Here is a 22,630-nt window from a genome sequence, read left to right as displayed (position 1 = left end):
TATCACACACTTTCTTTGTCATTTGGTCGTCATGTGTCAGGGCGTGAGAGGTACTGAAGATGTTTTGTTACTACACACACACACACACACACAGCTACAAGCACTGCGATGGTTGGATGAGTTACGGTCATGGTCAGGCAGCTTTAGTGGAACCTTTATCACACTGTCATTTGGTCGTCATGTGTAAGGGCGTAGCTAGAGGAGGGGCATGGGAGGGTCCTGGGTGGGGAGGGGCTGAAGATCCTTTGTTTCCGCCACTCACACTGACACATCTACAAGCACTACGATAGATGGACAAGTTGGTAGTCATGTGTAAGGGTGTGGAGGAGGGGCGTGGGAGGGTCGTGGCTGGCTGGGGAGGGGCTGAAGATCCTTTGTTTCCGCCACTCACACAGACACATCTACAAGCACTACGATAGATGGACAAGTTGGTAGTCATGTGTAAGGGCGTAGAGGAGGGGCATGGGAGGGTCCTGGCTGGCTGGGGAGGGGCTGAAGATCCTTTGTTTCCGCCACATACACATCTACAAGCACTACTATAGATGGACGAGTTGGTCATCATGTGTCAGGGTGTGGAGGAGGGGCGTGGGAGGGTCGTGGCTGGCTGGGGAGGGGCTGAAGATCCTTTGTTTCCGCCACACACAGGGTTACGAAACACACCATGATGGATTGGATGAGTTGATGTTGATGTTCATGGTTGGGCAGCTTAGCAGAACCTGTTTTACACTATCTTTGTCATTTGATTAAAAACTATGAGGTGAAGGGACAGTAGTTGATCTCTCCGCCAGAAAACGTAACATGAAAATGGGTTAAAACATCCACCTTTTTTTAGTTAGCACCTGTTACCCTTTTCTGTAGTTTATCTTTTGTTAGCTTTTCTGTCACTCTCAAGAAAATAAATCTGCGTCACAAAAAATAATATGAAAATGGGTTAAAACATCAGCCATTTATAGCTCACATAAACATTCGCCTTGTTTTAGTTAGTACTGTTTGCCGTTTTCTCTAGTTTATCTTTTGTTAGCTTTTCTGTCGCTCTCAAGAAAATAAATAATTCTGCGTCACAAAAAATAACATGAAAACAGGTTAAAACATCCACCTTTCTTTAGTTAGTACCTACATACCAGTTACCCTTTTCTCTAGTATATTTTTTGTTAGCTTCTCTGTCGTTCAAAAGAAAATAAATCATTCTGCATCACAAAAAATAACATGAAAATGGGTTTAAACATCCACCATTTATAGCTCACATCAACATTCGCCTTTTTTTAGTTAGCATCCATTTCCGTTTTCTCTAGTTTATCTTTTGTTAGCTTTTCTGTCGTTCACAAGAAGAAAAAAATCATTCTACGCCACAAAAAATTATACGAAAATGGGTTTAAACATCAGCCATTTATAGCTCACATCAATTAGTTAGTTTGTTAGATAGCTAGTTAGTCATTCTCTAGTGATCTATTTCTGGGAGGCGACTTTAAAGAACCTTGCACTTTATTTTGTCATATATAATGAAGATACTTTTTTGGCCAACTGTACAAGGGAAAACTCAGGAATCATTGAATCAATAACTTGTGTTCATTATTAGACAGCTTTAGTGGAGTCTTAATTACAACATCCTCTCATCATCTATTTGAAAAGTGGTTTGCATATTAAAGTATTTCTGTAACTTATAATTTGTTTGTGTAGTTGAAGGAAATAATGTCACATCTTCGTACAAATCTAAGGAGGAACTCTCAGAAAGATCTCTCAGCAGTGTACGACAGAGCCCGAACTGTTATGACCATGCTAGCAAATATCTACACACAAAAGGTAACAGAATGCTCTCATAATATTTTTCATCCAGTATTATTATCGCTCCTGTTAGTGTTATTGTACCGTCACATGCAAGCAACATTTTAGCGGCTTGACGCAGAACAGTGACAGCCTCCGAACATTCCCTTTCCTGACCCTCTTTATCGACTCACGCGTTAATGTCTCCGTGCCGTGCATCCCTGTGCTGCCTGTGTCTGCTCTGCCTGCCTCACCACTCCCCCCTCTGCACCGCCGCAAAGATTGTTGTGTACCCCAGTCCTCACCCGTCTACTCTCTCCCCCACTCAGGCTGAACACCATTCACTGGGCGTACAAAAGTAAATGTTCAAGGAGGATTTTGTACGCCCTGCTGCTTCTTCCCATCCAGACGAAAGGCGCCAGACTAGAGTAGTACTTTATTATTGCCCTGTGGAGAATACTGCAGTTTCTCAGACTGAGCTTTCCACACCTCCTGTTTCTCCTCTTTCTCCTCCTCCTCCTCCTCCCAGCTCCTCATTGTTTGGTGTTGCTTTCCTGCACATCACCCTGAAAAGGTTTCCCCTCTGAGTGTGGCCGCAGGAAGCTGCATCATGTGGCCCTTGAGTCTGCCATAGTAATAATGTTTGTGAAAATAAGCCTCATAAGAACACAAGTTGCAACTAAAGGCTGAAGAGAGACACTTCATGCAAGTCATTGCAAGAAATTGGACAAGGGAATTGAAGGGACTGGAATCTATTTGTCTTTGTGGGGTTGATGCTTTGGGCCAATTTTAAAGAGGAAAATAAAATAAATTGAAGTGCTGTCACTTCATCAAGACTCTCCCGGCACCACGTGGGTCCCTCAGAGGAGGGACAACTCTTGTGTCAGTCACCTACACCATCTTATTGACTAACCCTTTCCTTTTTCTTTCTTTTTTAACTTAGTTCTTTCTTATTTTTTCTGATCACTTTCTCCCCAGTGTTGTGTTGCACAGTTAAGTAGTGCAGTGAGCTCTGTGCTTGCGCCGTTGGCTCCCACATCATAGCCAGCTTCTCGCTGCTTGTCCGAGCCTCACCTCCTGAACTGTAGCCCCGAGGTGCCTGAGGCGCACACTTGCAGGCCGCGGCGGGCCGGGAAGCTCACCCATGATGTGGAAGTCAGTGCGTCAAGTGATGCCTAAGAACAAGCTGTCTGCTTACTCTGTCTGCTGACTAACCCGAGTGCTTGGTGACAGCCACCTTGCATGGCCAGCCCCTCAAGAATTCCATTCAACAATAAAGTTCCCTCCTTTATAAAAACATTACTATATATTTCTCCCATTAACTTGAGATGTACGTCTGCTGTGTTTCTACTGTCTGTACTAACAACTGATGACTAACAACTAAGCCATAACACCCCGTGTCCACCCTTCCCCAGTGCCCCGACTCATTGATGGTGTTTGTCTTCACAGTTACTCCACCGCTTAGTCATTCCTCTGCTCAATATTTGTTACCTATGCAGACTTTTGTGTGCCTATGGCCAGCCCTCTCTATATATTTCATTTTAATGTTTCCTTCTCAAAGCGCTGCTTGAAAATTAATGATTGCAGGTTATGTTGAGGTCTGAGCTGAAAAGGTTCTGGGGTGTAGTCTGTAGTGTAGCGGGGCAGGACAGGTCCTTGGCTAGCGGGGAGCCGCAGCCTTGTGTTCAGGGTGTGCTGGCCGCGTGAGCAGCGCTGGGAGGCAGCCGCCGAACAGAACAGCAGCCCCAGGCCCCGGAGGAGCTGGCGGCCTCAGACAGCAGCATACACTTACCCACCAGTTAGAGTATTTGTTTTCCTGAAGCCTTCCCAAAATTTTCCCTTCCCTGTGAGGCTCACGGTGCACAACAGAAGCCAACCGTGAAATCAACATTTTCACACAGGATTGAAATTTGTCTCGTCTGTTTCAACTCCGACTGTCTGACGTCCACACTTCATGTGACTGTCATGCCTTGGCCAGCACGTCAGTGGTGTGTTCATGAGTGAACACCTCCTTGTGTTTTGTCTTCTTTTGTAATAAAGAATAACATTCAAAATATTTAGTGGCTGCCACAATGGAACAATGATACACAGTGTATTTAAGGCAGCTCTTGCTAATGCTGAGGTCATCATCAGTGCTGGCACTCCTGCTATTACTGCCCAGCCTATGCTGCTGTGCTGGTGCTGCTGCTGCTTCTGGTGTCACGGTGCTGCCTGGGCCTGGCAGGGAATCTTACACAAACACAATTTCCCGTCACACGTTGTTTTCTGTTCAGGGGTTGGCCGGCAGCACTGTTCATGCGGCAGCCACCAAATAGTGTAGTGTATGTGGTTGGGTGGATGAATGATGTACACATTCACATGAAGATGAGGGTGTGTTGAGAGCCACACTTGGTGGTGTAGGAATGACCACTTGTAAAGGGAAGGGTCGGCCAGTGTTCCTCAACACATTGTACGGTAAGGGTGTTGTCAGGACAGTCTGAGTGTTGGGTCAGGAGGGAGTAGCCTAGTCCAGCTCCAGCTTAGTGGTGGGGACAGCAAGCAGCAGACACAGAGCAGTGTTAGTGAGGCGGTCCAGTCACGTGTGGAGACACGGGCTGAGGCCGCCAGCAGCCCCACTGGGAGTCCCTTGGCACCGCTACTCTCTGCCCTGCCTGTGTCACCTCCCGTGCTCACTGTGCCACCCCAGAGGCTGGCCCGGGATGTGGGGCCCTGGCCTGAAGCAAAGACTTCACCCCAAGGCGGTCACAGTCCGGCCGGCCGCCCAAACAGTGCAGAGGACAGAGGTGCGGAGAGTCCGGGACCTCCAGTGAGTAGCGGCCAACTTGTTGACCCCGATTGATCTCGCCCTGTCTCTCCCGGCCCCCCGGCCTAGCTCGGTGCGGCCCGTAGGCTTAACCGCAGCGGGGCCGACTAGCAAACAGGTTAGCCGCACTTGCAGCCAGGCAGGCCCCTAGACCCCTTGTGTTCTTACATTCTTACTCTGGACTGCCTCTGCTGCCCCTGTACACGCTCTGGCTGTGTCTCCCTCAAGGTGTCATGTCCTCAATGCTTGTCTCTCGTTTTGTCCGGTGCATTAGTCTCTTTCTCTCTCTCTTTCTCTCTGGATGTGTTGCCTCTGTCTTCTTGTTCTTTCTGCAACATTTATTGATATTCTGCTGTGTTTTGCTTGCAGCCTTGAATGGTTCTCTCTCTCTCTCTCTCTCTCTCTCTCTCTCTCTCTCTCTCTCTCTCTCTCTCTCTCTCTCTCTCTCCATATGTGTGTGTGTGTGTGTGTGTGTGTGTGTGTTCCAGAGAGTGTTTGTAAAATATGATAATTTACCTAATCACCATTTTACACAAGGAACACTGTTTTCCCATAGACACAAAGACACTGGGAACAACCTCGGAAATAAGATCATTCAAGACAAAACATTCATGAATTTAAAGCCAAACTTGATGATAGGGTAGCTGCTCCCCATATACCATAACACACACACACACACACACACACACACACACACACACACACACACATTTCCTTGCATGATCATCCCTCGCCACCTTTTTTTGAGCGATTCTCTTGATGGTTTTCTTGTCAGGTGAACTATGGTGGTAGATATGTAATGCCAAAATTTAATTAAGTACGGGAAAGATAGGAATTAGGGAGGAAAAGTAGTTTTAAGAATACAGTTGACTCTCAAATAGCACGGTTTCCAATAATTTAGTTTCGGTTTTATATGGATTGTCACGGAAGATCTTTAAGGATTTTTACATTTCCTGCTCGTTGGGATATTTAAAAATCCTTAAAAATCTTCTTAGAAAATCCACATAAAACCAAAACCGTACTATTGGAAACCGTACTATTTGAGGGACGACTGTGCTGCCACGTTACAAAACATTTCCCTGTAACCTTCATCAAACACAAACACACACACACACACACAAACGAACTATTGGAAACCGTACTATTTGAGGGACGACTGTATTTCCCTCCCTAATTTCTACCTTGCTCGTACTTAATTAAATTTTGGCATTACAGATACACTGGGTTGTAAATATAAAAATAAAAACAATGGTGCAGATAGTAATAATAGTAGTAGTAGTAGTAGTGGTAGTAGAATAAGTGGTTGTCATAAATAATGAAGCAATAGAAATAAAACAATAAATTCAATAATAATAATAATAATAATAATAATAATAATAATAATAATGTTAATCATCATCATTTCTCACCTTCATTCTTCTGGTCGGCTCTGTTCTTCTGTATCATGATAGTTGCTTCCTCTTAACAACCTTGAACTCCCAGACACAGTGATAATAATGATAATAATAATGATCATTTGTCTTTTGTTTTGTTAAGTGTTTTGTAAGTTCTGCATCAATGCCTCAGATGAAAAATGCATTGGGTTAATATCTTCCTCAACCCAGTAGCAGCGACGGGCCAAATTTGTGGCTTTACCGTGCAGCAGCGATGGGCCAAATTTGTGGCTTTACCGTGTAGCAGTGACGGGCCAAATTTGTGGCTTTACCGTGCAGCAGCGATGGGCCAAATTTGTGGCTTTACCGTGTAGCAGTGACGGGCCAAATTTGTGGCTTTACCGTGTAGCAGCGACGGGCCAAATTTGCGGCTTTACCGTGTAGCAGCGACAGACCAAATTTGTGGCTTTACCGTGTAGCAGCGACAGACCAAATTTGTGCCATGATATAAACCACCCCAAAAAGATGATACATAATCTGATCACAAATGCTTTGATATATATTATGAAATGGTTTGTGTGAGGGGTGATTTTTTCTCATTTTTCTCGCTTAGAGGGACCATTAAGAAACATGATCCCCGCTGCTGCCGGGTCAATGGTTGTGTTGGTGTGACTAATGTTTCCTGCGAGGCGCTGGGAGAACAGACACACCTCCTGGACTCCCCCATGACAGACAATGCTTTGCTCTCACTTAGTGGTTGGTCAGCACGGGCGGCTGAAGGAAAAAATACATGTAAAACAGACCAAACAAGAAATCTTTTTTTTTTTTTTTTTTTTTACATCAAAGGATACGGCTCAAGGGCAACAAAAAGGGTGAAAAAAAAAAAAAAAAGCCCGCTACTCGCCGCTCCCACAAAAGTAAAGAGTAAAGCAAAGTTTGGACCAGTTCAATGTTCTGGCACCGGTCATTTCATGGTTTTTTGTCCTCTTAACATTTTTTCCCCTTCTGCCTATACCCCAAGTAGGCTTTTTTGATAGGACCTGATGGTTGGCCCCAGTCAGTTAAAACGCAGGCAAGTGTCTATAGTGGCACCATGAGCTCATCTTTGACTCTATTTATTTATTTATTTTATTTATTTATTTATTTATTTTTTTTTTTTAGAGGGTCTAGAGTCTGGGTTGATAGATGGTCTACCGGAGAGCATATGGGTAGTCTTGGGTCACTTTTCAACTGCTAAAAATTTGCCTCTTATAGCAGCAGGCAGGGCGTGAACCAGGGTCCCCCAAGATGCTGCACCCGCACAGCAACCACTCAGCCACCACCTCCCTCATAATTCTACTAAGTACTTGGTCATGTATCGATTTCCACAAGAACAAGTCTGTGGCCAAGCCCTCCTTAAGCCTTCAGCCAACCTGGGGTCACTGAGCAGCCACTAGAGTCAACCAAAGCCTCACACAACACAGAGACACTGGTTCGAAAATGTCAACAGCCCAAATTACTGAAGGTGGGAAGTTCTGAACCAGTATTACTCAGAGCATAAAAAAACATATATATCAGTTTTAGCCGCCACTCAAAAGTCAGAGAAATTTGAGAATCTGACGAGGTGCAGATCAAATTAATGGACATTTTTCTTCATTATTATCAACATTATTACTATTATCATTATGTTGTTACTGTTCTTTTCTTTCTCGCTCTTGTTATTTTTTTCCTTGTTCTTCTGAGAGGTACAAGTTTCTCAGTGTCCTAGGCCTCAACCCCTGCCTGGTCTAATGTCCGCCAGTGCTAGCCGCCATTCCAGCTGACATTTCCACTTGCATTGAAGGTCAAAAGTTTGAATATTTTTTCTATTACTGCATTTAAGAGTCTAATTTTGATACAATATACTTTTCTACCAATAATAATATGTACTCTTAACCCGGGTAGCTGCGGGGATCATGTTTCTTAATGGTCCCTCTAAGTGAGAAAAATGAGTAAACATCATCACTCACACAAACCATTTCATAGTATATATCAACGCATTTGTGATCAGTTTATGCATCATCTATTTTGTGGGGTTTATATCATGGCACAAATTTGGCCCGTCGCTGCTACACGGTAAAGCCACGGATTTGGCCCATTGCTGTTACACGGTAAAGCCACAAATTTGGCCCATCACTGCTACATGGTAAAGCCACAAATTTGGCCCGTTGCTGCTACATGGTAAAGCCACAAATTTGGCCCGTTGCTGCTACATGGTAAAGCCACAAATTTGGCCCATCACTGCTACATGGTAAAGCCACAAATTTGGCCCGTTGCTGCTACATGGTAAAGCCACAAATTTGGCCCATCACTGCTACATGGTAAAGCCACAAATTTGGCCCATCACTGCTACATGGTAAAGCCACAAATTTGGCCCGTTGCTGCTACATGGTAAAGCCACAAATTTGGCCCATCACTGCTACATGGTAAAGCCACAAATTTGGCCCGTCGCTGTTACATGGTAAAGCCACAAATTTGGCCTGTCGCTGCTACCGGGTTAAGAGTCTAATTTTGATACAGTATACTTTTCTACCAATAATAATATGTACTTTTAATATTTGAGATGCTACCACTGCTGCTAATAACAATAATAGTACAACTACTACTACAACTACCATTACTACTACAACTACTACTACTACTACTACTACTACCACTACTCTTCACATTGCTACTACTACTACTACTACTACCACCACTTATGTTACTACTGCTTGTGCTATTTTTTTTTCTTTTTTTTTTTTTTCATTACCCTCCACCATTTCTGCCACATCCAATATCACCACCAATGCCACCACCACCACCATCACCACTACCATCACCACTACCATTACCAACAACAACAACTCTACAACCACCACCACCACCACCACACCGCATCACACTAACATATTTTTAAGGCGAAAAGATATCGCCTGAGAGTTACAAATATTATTATTATTATTATTATTATTATTCCAAAGTTCCACTGGTTCAAAAATGTCAACAGCCAAAATTACTGAAGGTGGGAAGTTCTGAACCAATATTACTCAGAGCATAAAAAAAAACATATATATCGATTTTAGCCGCCACTCAAAAGTCAGAGAAATTTGATAATCTGAAGAGGTGCAGATCAAATTAATGGACGATTTCTTCATTATTATCAACATTATTACTATTATCATTATGTTGTTACTGTTCTTTTCTTTCCTGCTCGTTATTTTTTTCCTTGTTCTTCTGAGAGGTACAAGTTTCTCAGTGTCTCAGGCCTCAACCCCTGCCTGGTCTAATGGACCGTATTGGCTATTCAGGCAGCACTACATGTGGCCACTCAACTCAAAGCTGAATTTTCCATAGAGTTCAAGTTAAAGACTCGAGTGCGTCTGAGGCTGTCTCAGGGATACACGGCCATGGTGCCGCCGTCGCCCCAAGCCGATGATTGCACACACTTCACTCCTGCCCGATTTCGGTTTTTCTTCATGTCAAATAGTAGAGTCAGGAAATCGGGTAGGAGCAAAGTGTGTGCAGTCGTTGGCTTGGAGCGGTGGCGGCACCAAGGCCTTGTATCCTGGAGGCAGCCTGTAATATATATATCGTCATGTGTATAAGAATGTATGACTGTATGCCTTAAACTTAACACTTAACACCAACCACTTTAAAAAGTGACACTTAAAAATGGGTAACAAGCCTCAGACGCACTCTAGTACATAACTTGAGTTCTATGGAAAGTACTGCTTTGACAGTTCGCTGAGTGGCCAAGTGTGGCGCTGCCTGTGTAGCCAATACGGTCCATTTGCCTTCAGTAACAGTCTGTTCATCCACGCAGCAGCACGTCACCCCAGCCAGAATTCAGGCTAATAATCATTTGCATCTTTTGTATCTTTTAATAATTTCCTGAACTCCAGAATTCGAACAGTTTACAGTTTTTTTCCCTCACCTTCATCTTCATCCTGGCTTTTAATCTTAAGCCTTCTCTAATTTGGGCAGGTTTTAGTTTTCACTTCTTTTTTTTTTTTTCTTTCTCAGTTTACCATTTCCTGAACTCGAATTCAAACAGTTTATAATTTTTTCCTTACCTTTATCTTCATCCTGGCTTTTAATTTTAGGCCTTCTTTAATTTTGGCAGATTTCAGTTTTCATATTTTTTTTCTATTTCTTCCTCTGTTTACCATTCTCTGAATTCAAGGACTCAAAAATAGCTTTCAGTTTGTTCATCTCTTTCTTCTCCCTCTTGGCATTACATTTCAGGCCTTCTCTAAGTGATTTAGTTTTTATTTTCTTCTTTTTCTTCCTCTTATTTTATGATTTTGTGAACTCTAGAATTTTAAGGGATTTTTTTATGATTTTGTGAACTCTCGAATTTTAAGGGGTTTTTTTTTTTTTTTTTTTTTTTTTTTTTTTTTTTTTTTCAACTTCCTCTTGGCATACTTTCAGAATTTTCTCCTTTGAACAACTTTTATTTTTTTCCCTTTTTCTTCATCCCAGTTTACAATTTCACGCCAGCACTAATTCTTTTTTTTCTCGGGTTATAACTTTATCCCTTCAGTAAATAAGAGTCTGGGGACATTCAGAGCCGTGGAATTCGGACTTTTCCTGCGTCGTTTATATAGGGGATGACCATTAACTCGGAACTTCTTAAAATATCATGTTCCTACCCTTAAGTTAGGCATATATAACCTCTACAATCCTTACACACACACACACACACACACACACACACACAGATATCCTTTGTTACTCACGCATTTTAGTATTTACCCTTTTTCTTTGTGTGTGTGTGTGTGTGTGTGTGTGTGTGTATCAGTGCATTAAACAGCCTTCACACAATCTTCCTTTCCTCCTTCCTTTCATCTCATTCGCTCGTCACTTATTTCATCTTTTTTTTCCCTCGCCTTTATGCTTCTGGGAGGCTGCCACACACTGATTCCCACTAGTAATAAGTAACAGTCTGTCCGCATCGCTGTTCCTCCTTTAATATACCACTTACATCTTGCTTATTCAGTATTGCCCATGTTTACGAGCTCTTCTGTAATGCTTATGTTGATCTGGCGTGTCTTTCCGTATCTGTGTGTGTGTGTGTGTGTTGTGTTTCTCCTCCTTCACTTCCTCCTTCGTTTCCCGTCTCATCTGTTTACTTGCTCCTCTTCTCTGAGTGTTCGTGTATTTCCTCGGTGTGTTCCCTCTTCCCTGCCTCCTTTCTTCTGTCATGGTTGTGTTCCCCGGCTGCTGATGTGACTGTGGTGACACCCTCAAAGCACGCCGCCAGTTCTCATGCACCAGGAAGGTCTCGTCTGTAAATGCCGCGGATCATGTATAAAAACGCCCCTCCATCCGAAATTGACCGCCTATTTTGGCCACTCATTCTTTCTTTATAGGAGCAGTGATTAACAGGCTTTTTTATCTATTTATTTTTGCCCTTGAGCTGCTTCCTTTACTGTAAAAAAAGAAAAGTAAAAAATAGCCCATGAGAATTATACCACCATATATACTACTCTCGTAAAAGTTAATCTTGCTTTTAAAGGCTATGCTGTGCTCAAGTAAGGTGTAATTTCAACCCCTTAGATTAGTAGTATTTGAAAAGTTATGCCCTGAACTTATCTTGATAAAACTGCAAAAATCTCCGCTGTGCTATCCTAAATTGGGCCGTAAATTCAACCCCTTGAGACACAGTATTAAAAAGCTATCTATAAACTTACCGTGAAAATATTGCAAAAAACTCCACTATGTTATCCTAAATTGGGCCGTAAATTCAACCCCTTAGAGACACAGTATTAAAAAGCTATCTATAAACTTACCGTGAAAATATTGCAAAAAACTCCACTATGTTATCCTAAATTGGGCTGTAAATTTAATCCCTTAGAGACAATAAACTCCACTATGCTATCCTAAATTGGGCCATGAATTTAACCCCTTAGAGACACAGTATTAAAAAGCTATATAAATTTACCGTGAAAAAAATTGCAAAAACTCCACTATGCTATCCTCAATGAGAGACACAGTATTTAAAAGCTATCTGCAAACTTACTGTGAAAAAATTGCAATAAACTCCACTATGCTATCCTCAATGAGAGACACAGTATTTAAAAGCTATCTATAAACTTACTGTGAAAAAATTGCAATAAACTCCACTATGCTATCCTCAATTGGGCTGTAAGTTTAACCCCTTAGAGACACAGTATTAAAAGTCATCCCTTAAACGTACCATGAAAAAATATTTACAGTTCAATTTCTAGACGAGCATTTAATTGTTGAGGTCGGTCATGAGAACCCTGGCTTGTGCTTGTCAGGGTCTTGATGTTGTAACTTTCTCCCTCCTCCCCTTCCCCCCAGTCCCACCCTTCCACTGTCTCCACTGCCACCCGCCCATATTGTTTCCTCCACTCACCCTCATCTCCCCACATAACCTCCTTCCCTTACGACTGTTGCAGGCCGGCAACATAAAAACTATTCACTTCATATCTCTGGCGGAGGACGATGCCGTCTTAACCACTGACATATCGATTGTTTAGGCAAGTATCGACACTGTGCACGAACCCCAGACCCCACCCTGCCCCACCCCATCCCTTGATCCCTCCCCCCCTCCCCCAACCCCTGCAGTGTCCTGGTTATACGCTCTCCTCGCCTCCACTGCAAAAGCTGAAGCAACAGGAGTCCAATATCATGTTTGTTTTTCTTTATGCCGCAAGAGCCGTCACTCCCACAAGGCGACAAGTCCTTATTCCTGATTGTTGAGCAGGCTTGTGGTGAGTCAGATGATGGTTAGAATTTTACACATACAGTTTTGACAATGGAAGGTTCACATGGGTGGCTTGTCTGCTAATTAAATCCATATTCTCTTTTAAGCTCGTACTGTTTTGCCTTGCAGTGCTTAAATAAGACTTTTTTTTGTTGTGGCTCCATGTTGGCGGTAGTGGTGGAGGCGAGGGAGGGGCGGCAAGTACACTGCGGTGGGCCATGCTGGTGTTCGGTAAGGAGGCGCCCGTCACGCCACACCCCAGGACAGTGACACACCCGCAAGCGTCGTCCTTACGGAACACCACATACCACATGCCCTCTTTGGCCTGCATTCCTTTACCTGTCAGTTACGTTACTTTGGTGCATTGTGCCGCCAACACCTGTGAGTGCCCCGGAAGCATAGCCTTGGCTTTAGGCTGAGGGCACACTGTAGAGCTCACTCCCATGTCACAAAGTTGCGTAGGTGACTCGTAATGTAGCGAGGGCAAAGAAACATATCTACAGTATACTCGTAGTTGAAGTCTAAAATCATATTGACTCTTTAACTAGCTGGCACAGGCGGGGTGTAGAGAGAACACGTAGAAGACTGACTCCGTGGTGTACATACAACCAGCACAACCCTTGCATACCTTGGCCTCTCCTCCGTCTCCCTACGTCCTTGTTTTCCAATTCCTCCGCTGGACCCGGTAAATCTTGGCCGACACCCTTGGCCCTCATCCGCTGCCCCTTCCTCCTCCCTTACCATTGCATCCTTAAATCTCTGCCACCCTTCCCACCTCTTGTCCTGTTAGCTTCACGTTCTCTCGGCTGCCTCGTCTTGGTGTATCCTCTCGTCCCTCTCTCCTCTTCGCTCCTCCCACTTAAACTAACACCTGCTTCCCATCCTTGAATCTCTCCCACCTTACCTCCTCTTCATGCACTGTTCACATTCTCTCGGCTGCCTCGTCTTGGCATATCCACTCTCACCCTTCCCTCTCTTCCCCCCACACATATGCTACCACCTGTTACCCATCATCTTTTTACTGTCACTCATTCCCTTCTCTCCTATCCATCCATCATCTTTTTTTTCTTATCCCTCTCTCTCTTCTTCCTTCCTCCACCTCTTCCTCCCTCCAACACACCACTATCACTGCCACCCATCACCTTTTTCTGTGCTGCTTCAGTGATCATTTAGTGTCAAACAAAGATTACCGCCAAGATATGAGGCCTGACAAGACACTCGGCTCACTATACTAAACATGGACAGTATCTCTCCATCCTGTTCTTTACCTGAGTGGCTGCTGAACTCATGACTCTAAGATGCACAGCAGTATTCTAGATGTGAGTTGTACCCTTGCCGTGATGAAGAGAGACTCATCACCTCTATGTGCTGAAGTGTTTGTCCCCAGAGTGTGTAAGTGAACGCTATCCCCACCCATAACATCGGCGTAACACAGAGTACGCAGGAACCAGACCCACGTTCACACTCCACACAGCTAATGTAAAACCGCTGAACACAACTTACTTCAGTCCCAACCACTTACTCCTGGTGCACAGTTGTCATGATTAACTAACTGACATGAAGCTCACTGCACACAAGTTCTCGATGTGCCTGTCTTAATGTGTGTCCCTGTTTTCTCTTCATTCTGTGGTGGAGTGTTGCAGAGTGAGGTCAGTCAGGCCCCGGCAGCTGTGAGGCCATGGCGGAACAGTTGTGCCTCCCTTCAGCCCACACACTCCATGCAATAACCTAACGCTATGTGCATCACTTAGCCTCTGCATTATATCTCTCTGTGCCTTTTGAATCACACATCAGTTGGCCCTCTTATCCCCCCCCCCCCACGCTCCATGCAAAGACCTAACACAATGTCCTCCTACCTTCAACATTATATTATCTCTGTGCCTCTTCAAATTCACCTCAGTTTGCCCTTCCTCAGCCCCCACACCATGCAAACGTTGAACACTGACAATTATCCTCTATATTATATTTCTCTGACTTTTGAAATTTACCCAAGTCCCCCTCTTCAACCCCCACACTCCATGCAACGTCCTAACTCTCAAAATATGCATTAGTTACCCTCTATATTATTTTTTTATGCCTTTTCAAATTCACGTAAGTCTCCTTCTTCATCCCCCACACTCCATGCAATGTCCTACCACTCGAAATATCTATCAGTTACCCTCCATATTACATCTCCGTGCCTCTGCAAACTCTCATCACATTCAGTAACTACTTTGCCATATTTTTACAAGTACCCGATCTGTTTGTCCTAAGTCCCAGTTAACCAAAGTACCATAGTGTTACCGTCCGCATATCGCCCATCTTATAAGTCCTCTCACAAGTCTTATAAGTCCTCCCGCAAATCTTATAAGTCCTCACAAACCTTATAAGTCCTCCTGCAAATCTTATAAGTCCTCACAAATCTTATAAGTCCTCACAAATCTTATAAGTCCTCCCGCAAATCTTATAAGTCCTCTCACAAATCTTATAAGTCCTCACAAATCTTATAAGTCCTCCCTCAAATCTTATAAGTCCTCACAAATCTTATAAGTCCTCACAAATCTTATAAGTCCTCCCGCAAATCTTATAAGTCCTCACAAATCTTATAAGTCCTCCCGCAAATCTTATAAGTCCTCACAAATCTTATAAGTCCTCACAAATCTTATAAGTCCTCCCGCAAATCTTATAAGTCCTCACAAATCTTATAAGTCCTCCCACAAATCTTATAAGTCCTCACAAATCTTATAAGTCTTCACAAATCTTTTAAGTCCTCACAAATCTTATAAGTCCTCCCGCAAATCTTATAAGTCCTCCCTCAAATCTTATAAGTCCTCACAAATCTTATAAGTCCTCACAAATCTTATAAGTCCTCCCGCAAATCTTATAAGTCCTCTCGCAATCCCCTGAAACCATTTTTATACCGCTGAACATCTCTCTGGTTTTGTTATGCTTAATATATTCACACTTATTTTTCACCCTTACAGTTAATATCCCTCTCATCTTTATTCACACTCCTCCTCTCATTGGTCTCCTGCCCTTATCATTTAGTAATCATATCTGCGAGCTTGTGATGCATAATATAGTCACCTAATTATTTGTCTTATTTTATTCCTTCTTCCATGATCTATCGTCTACATCGTCCCTCTTACCCTTTCTTACACTCCTGTCATTGGTGTCCTGTCTGTATCATTTAGTAATCATCCTTCTGGTCTCGTGATACATAATATAGTCATCCAAGTAATTTCTCATTCAACGCTTTAATCTCTCTTTCTCTCCTTCCTCTTACCATTTCTCTCCTCTCCTCCCTTTTATCCATTTTCTTCCTTCTTTCTCTTTCTCTCTCCCATCTCCTCCTCTGTATATTCCTTCTTACTTCCATGATATCTTGTCCACATCTTTCCTAACTTACACCCCTGTCATTGGTTTCCTGTTCTCATCATTTAGTAATCATCTCTGTGGTCTCGTAATGCATATAATATTCATCTAAGTAATTTCTCAGTCACCAATTTATTCCTTACTTCCATGATATGCTGTCCACATCTCCCCTAACTTACACCCCTGTCATTGGTTTCCTGTCCTCATCAATTAGTAATCATCTCTGTGGTCTCGTAATGCATCATAGCCCACTAGTAAATATCTGTCTAACTACTTACTTCCTCGCTTCATATATTGTTCACACATTACATCTTCCCTTCTACCCTTACACCCCTTTTATCATTTCTCTTCTGTCTCATATACGGTTTCCTTTATCTGTCCATGCTTTTTGTAATCCTTCAGTGGTGTTGCATCCTAGCCGTACCAGTGTAGTTCCCTCATCTCGCCCTCCGTGACCTCTCCCTTCATGAGCGCCACACGCCTCGCTTCCTCCACCATCCCTGTAGCTATCAAAGGCCCCCCCCCTCCCTGCAATGTCCAAGCACCCACTTATTGTTCTATTTGTGTTCCCTGTGTTTCACCCTGTTACCTAGAGAGAGTATATAACTTGCTGTCCGTCCTCGTGTCGTAGTTAAGGTTGACGTGTGAGGATGTGCTGTTAATGGCGAACTTCTCTTACTCGCGAGGTATCAAATTATATGTACCTTGCAGTGTGTTGTGATTTCAGCTTGTAATTAATTTCTCTTCATGGGTTAGTTCAATCGAGTATTTATTATTATTATTATTATTATTGTTGTTATTGCTATTATTACTTGCTTTATTAGTCACCCCAAACACAGGAGTATGTACATTCTATGCTGGTTTATTTTTAGATCTATTTGCTCAGTTTTCAGTTCAGTCATTAATTCCTTTGATTTTCACCTATTTCTTGAGGTAGTAACAGGGTGATCCTTATGTCACTGTCTTGGTGGGGAATGTGGAGGTGGTCACATTCTTTGATCAAATGTAACGGTTATGCCTTTTTCAAACAATGATGCTCTTAATAACTCAGCCAAGAAGGATATATAGTGATACAGAAGCCAAGTGCTGGGAAGATGCAATGGTTACTGAATCTAAAATATATTAGTAATAGGGTGATTCTTATGTCACTGTCTTTGTGGGGAATTCTTACATTCTTAGATTAAGTGTAACCACTCTGTCTTTTTCAAACAATGATGCTCTTAATTAACAACTCAGCCAAGAAAGATACATAGTGATACAGAAGCCAAGTGCTGGGAAGATGCAATGGTTACTGAATCTAAAATATATTAATTTGTATATTTGTGACCATGACTTAGCAGGCCAGGGTTTGGGCAGGACTTGTACCAGCCTAGGATGGAAGGGAGTCTGCCACACACAGCCATGAGATGCAGCAAGAGTGGACAGTGCTGTAGTCTCCTCAAACCAAGTGTTCCTTCGGCACCTATAGTCCAACCAAATTGTCGAGTCCGTTTGGGCAGACGCTCCCACGGGTCCATTTCTCCCCTCTGCTCTACCACACAGTCCCAACACCTATATTTTCCTATCATATGTTACCTTTACCTTACATATGAGAGGAAGAGAGAGGTGTTGGGGCTGTGTGGCAGAGCAGAGGGGAGAAATGGACCTGCGGGAGCCTACGCCCAAATGAACTCGACAATTTGGTTTCACTATCGGCAGTGTTTGTCAGGCCTTTCCTCAATGGCTGGATTTCTCTCTCACTCACATAGAGGTTGTCTGGTGATCTCAAAACCTACATAACAAATTCTGTTATACACAAAATTTTAACATTTATTTCAACAACATACATTCTCAGTAAATCTCTTGCCACATTTAACATCAGAAGAATGTTTAGCAGAAGGGTTTTCAGCAAGTTTTCTGTCAATATGCCGCCAACTTTATCGTCTACGAGACAAAGAATGTTGCGGGCGGAACGTCACTTAGGGCGTGGCGCAGAAAACTCTACGGTCAGAGCCAGCCATGTTTACAATACTCTGCTGCTCCCATAATTATGACGTACCTCATTTCGCATGTGAATCGCTCCCTCAACTTCACTTTATTGGGTGAAATGGTTTATTTCAGTACTGATTTAATAGCTCTCAAAAATTGCAATGATATGTAAAAGTGGTATAACATTTCAGAGCTGTTCTTTCATTTATACTTGTCAAAATTTCTATATTTATTGTTTTACTCATTTTTGTATGTTCTAACTGTGAGTTCTACAGTCACTGGCGAGTCTAATGGTGTCCATCAAAAGTGTCCATCATGTATAAGAGTTGATATAAGGATAATGATACAGAGACAGCAGCACAAGAGCCTGTGTGATTGACAGACAACCTCCCTGAGAGTGATAGAGGGATCCACCCACTCAGGGGAGGCCTAACCAACACCACCTAGGCACCAGAGGAACACTGTTTGAGCAGGATATAGTACTGGGCTCCAGGGAAGGCTCATGGTGACAGAGGGCAAGATCTTAGTGAGCTGCAGGAAGCCAGTAGAAACACAAAATTATATAAGTGTGATAAGAGAATAGCTCCATGGAAAGGGCTTTTAATCTGTAGTATGCTGAGAGAAGGGCAAGAAAGTGTTACAGCTAGAATGACAGAGGGAATTTATTTGTAATGGGAGAGTGAAACAGGAAGATAAAGGTGAAATAAGAGAGAAAATTTAGGTCCATGGGAAGGGCTTTTAATCTGTAGTATGCTGAGAGAAGGGCAAGAAAGTGTTACAGCTAAAATAACAGAAGGAATTTATTTGTAACAGGAAGATAAAGGTGAATTAAGAGATAAAATTTAGGTCCGTGGGAAGGGCTTTTAATCTGTGGTATGCTGAGAGAAGGGCAAGAAAGTGTTACAGCTAGTATGACAGAGGGAATTTATTTGTAATGGGAGAGTGAAACAGGAAGATAAAGGTGAAATAAGAGAGAAAATTTAGGTCTGTGGGAACGGCTTTTAATCTGTGGTATGCTGAAAGAAAGGCATGAAAGTGTTAGAGCTAAAATAACAGAAGAAATTTATTTATAATGGGAGAGTGAAACAGGAAGATAAAGGTGAAATAAGAGAGAGAATTTAGGTCCATGAGAAGGTCTTTTAATCTGTGGTATGCTGAGAGAAAGGCAACACAGGAGTAGAAATGGGAAAACAGGGAATGTATTAGTAGTGGGAGAGGGAAACAGGAAAAAGAGTGCAGAGATGTGATAAAGGTACAGCACAGACAAAAATTAGCTCCATGGGAAGGGTTTTCTTAGCTACAGTTTGCTAATAGGAAGGCAACACAGTATTAGAAGTGGAACAAAGGGAATTTATTAGTAATGGGAGAGGGAAACTAAAAGAATGTAGAGATGTGTTAGAGGTACAGTGACAGACAAAATATAGCTCCATGGGAAGGGTTTTCTTAGCTACAGTTTGCTAATAGGAAGGCAAAACTGTATTAGAAGTGGAACAAAGGGAATTTATAAGTAATGAGAGAGGGAAACTAAAAGAATGTAGATGTGAAAAATGTACAGTGACTGACAAAATATAGCTCCATGGGAAGGGTTTTCTTAGCTACAGTTTGCTAATAGGAAGGCAACACAGTATTAGAAGTGGAACAAAGGGAATTTATAAGTAATGGGAGAGGGAAACAGGAAAAGAATGCAGAGATGTGTTAAAGGCACAGTAACAGACAAAATATAGCTCCATGGGAAGGGTTTTCTTAGCTACAGTTTGCTAATAGGAAGGCAACACAGAATTAGAAGTGGAATAACAGAGGGAGTTTAGCAGTAGTGTGAGAGGGAAGGAAATAGGAGGATAATGCGGAGGTAGTTCAATAAAAGAGAATTTACGCCAGAAACATGAAATAAGGGGATCAGAACTTTGAGGGAACGTCCATAGGAATAAAGACATGGAAAAAAATAAATGAGAACCTAAACGGAAACAATCACAAGAGGAAATTTCAGTGGCGAGGGTAAGATACAGAGAGGATGCGAAGGCGGCAACACAGTAACAAGAATATGGAAAAAGAAGTAGAAATGAGGAACGGAAAGTTGATAAAAACTACTACAAAGAATCTTGAGGCCCGAGGTAGAGAAAGGAAGGTTAGGAACGCAAAGGTGAAAATTCAGTTATAAAGAAAGTTGAGATAGAGATAGAAGGAAAGGTAGAGAGAAACAGGAAAGCAGAGAATGAAATGCCAATATATGAAGAATGTTGAGATAGAGACAGAAGGAAAGGGACAGAGAAACAGGAAGGCAGAGAATGAAATGCCAATATATGAAGAATGTTGAGATAGAGACAGAATGAAAGGGAGAGAGAAACAGGAAGGCAGAGAATGAAATGCCAATATATGAAGAATGTTGAGATAGAGACAGAAGGAAAGGGAGAGAGAAACAGGAAGGCAGAGAATGAAATGCCAATATATGAAGAATGTTGAGATACAGACAGAAGGAAAGGGAGAGAGAAACAGGAAGGCAGAGAATGAAATGCCAATATATGAAGAATGTTGAGATAGAGAGACTGAAAGGGAGAGAGAAACAGGAAGGCAGAGAATGAAATGCCAATATATGAAGAATGTTGAGATAGAGAGACTGAAAGGGAGAGAGAAACAGGAAAGCAGAGAATGAAATGCCAATATATGAAGAATGTTGAGATAGAGACAGAAGGAAAGGGACAGAGAAACAGGAAGGCAGAGAATGAAATGCCAATATATGAAGAATGTTGAGATAGAGACAGAAGGAAAGGGACGGAGAAACAGGAAGGCAGAGAATAAAATGCCAATATATGAAGAATGTTGAAATAGAGAGACTGAAAGGGAGAGAGAAACAAGAAGGCAGAGAATGAAATGACAATATATGAAGAATGTTGAGATACAGACAGAAGGAAAGGGAGAGAGAAACAGGAAGGCAGAGAATAAAATGCCACATGATATATGAAGAATGTTGAGATAGAGACAGAGGTGGATAAAATTAGAGGTATTAGAGGCGGATAAAGACAGAAAAAGAAATACAGACATAGAGGTAGATTAAATTAGAGGTACTAGAGGCAGATAGAAAATAGGAAAATACATAAAAATAGAAGGAATGGAAGAGATAATTAAAAAGAAGATAGCTTTGAGAATTACTGATATAGAGAAAGATAGCAAAAGGTTAGGAATAGGAAGGTGAAAATGCATTGATGAAGATAATAGTAAAGTTAGACAATGATTCATGATTTAGTAGGCCGAATAAAGTGGGTTTTTTTAATATATAAGGCTACACTCCAACCTCACTCCACCCTTTGCCAATACAGTACATGTCCAGTCATCCAAATTCCAGTGGTCAGAAATTCCCAGTAAATTCCAGTGGTCAGGAATTCCCAGTAATAAATTCCAGTGGTCAAAAATTCCCAGTAATAAATTCCAGTGGTCAGAAATTCCCAGTAATAAATTCCAGTGGTCAGAAATTCCCAGTAATAAATTCCAGTGGTCAGAAATTCCCAGTAATAAATTCCAGTGGTCAGAAATTCCCAGTAATAAATTCCAGTGGCCAGAAATTCCCAGTAATAAATTCCAGTGGTCACTAATTCCCAAAAATACAAATTCCAGGAATCAGAAATTCTTAATGATTCAAATTCTTGGGGTCAAATTCCAAATGACACCATTTTTTTAAGACAGAAAACTATGATTCAGCAAAAAGATAAAAATACAAAACTTTATACAGAAGAAAACTTGAATAAAAAACAACAACTGTAACAACTGAAGGGCAGGGAAAAAAAGGATGATGGCAGTTGTGTCAGTTACCCAATTATACAAAAAAAAAATATATATATACTTAAAACTGAGACATATAATTGTAAAGGGAAATGAGGACTCGGCCTGGATTTTCTTTCTATTCATCAAAAAAAAAAAAGATAATATAGCTCTCCGTAGTTCGAGGTTTGTGAAGAGGCTGTGCATGTAGGAATTTCTCTATTATGTACTGACCTGCGAGGGTTCGGTGAGGTTGGAGTCTTGGTTCATACTCACAACACTAACATAACAGCTTCTCTATAGCATGACATTACCTGGAGGAGTGAGTGTGGGTGTGGGTGTGGGTGTATGCATAAGGGAGAGAGAAGGGGAAAGAGACGAAGGGAGGGGGGAGGGAGTTACCCCTAATTTTGCACAGCCTGTCACTGCCACCGTACAGATGTAGAGGGAACCATCAAATTTGTACTCTTAGTCAAACACTGAGTTACCTGTTCCTACACCTTGCCGGGAACGCCTTTGACAAGCGCCTCGGCCTGGGACTCGTGTCTGTGTGGGTTGCGTCGTGGTGAGTCAGAGTGACTTGACATAGCGGAGCATGGAAACATATAGTGAGGGCTTGCATCAGGCTGAGGGGATGAAGGCTGAGGAGGAAGGCACAAACACCCTCGTGAGGCAAATGGGCGGTGATGAGTGTGAGGTAAGACTCAAGGTGACGATGATGGTGACTCTGGGACACCTGGTAGTGCCCGGGCCGTCTGCTGGGCCATAGTTGCCCGGGCCGGTTAGGGAAGCGAGCAAGCAATTGTTGGTGAGCGCCGCTTAACCCAGTCTAGGCGAGCCTGGCTGGCATTCTTGTGTTGCACGCCACCGTGTCTCGCTGTAGTA

At 42.5% G+C, this 22,630-nt stretch overlaps 1 protein-coding gene and 1 long non-coding RNA gene across 2 annotated transcripts in view; both read left to right on the top strand.

Moving 5' to 3' along the window:
* Positions 1-22,630, top strand: part of LOC126986333 (coiled-coil domain-containing protein AGAP005037-like) — a 192,025-nt gene that overhangs the window by 162,801 nt on the left and 6,594 nt on the right. The window contains exon 18 of the mRNA XM_050842390.1: positions 4,448-4,567. Coding sequence (XP_050698347.1) covers positions 4,448-4,567 — 120 coding nt within the window. The remainder of the gene's footprint in view (positions 1-4,447; positions 4,568-22,630) is intronic.
* On the top strand, positions 19,239-21,910 carry LOC126986335 (uncharacterized). The gene is made up of 2 exons (XR_007739577.1): positions 19,239-20,179; positions 20,543-21,910. It is a non-coding gene; the product is annotated as an uncharacterized LOC126986335 (long non-coding RNA).

This window comes from Eriocheir sinensis, chromosome 61 (genome assembly GCF_024679095.1).
Source record: "Eriocheir sinensis breed Jianghai 21 chromosome 61, ASM2467909v1, whole genome shotgun sequence".
NCBI classification, from domain to species: Eukaryota; Metazoa; Arthropoda; class Malacostraca; order Decapoda; family Varunidae; genus Eriocheir; species Eriocheir sinensis.
The sequence above is the reverse complement of the archived record's forward strand: the minus strand, read 5'-3'. Positions and strand labels throughout refer to the sequence as shown.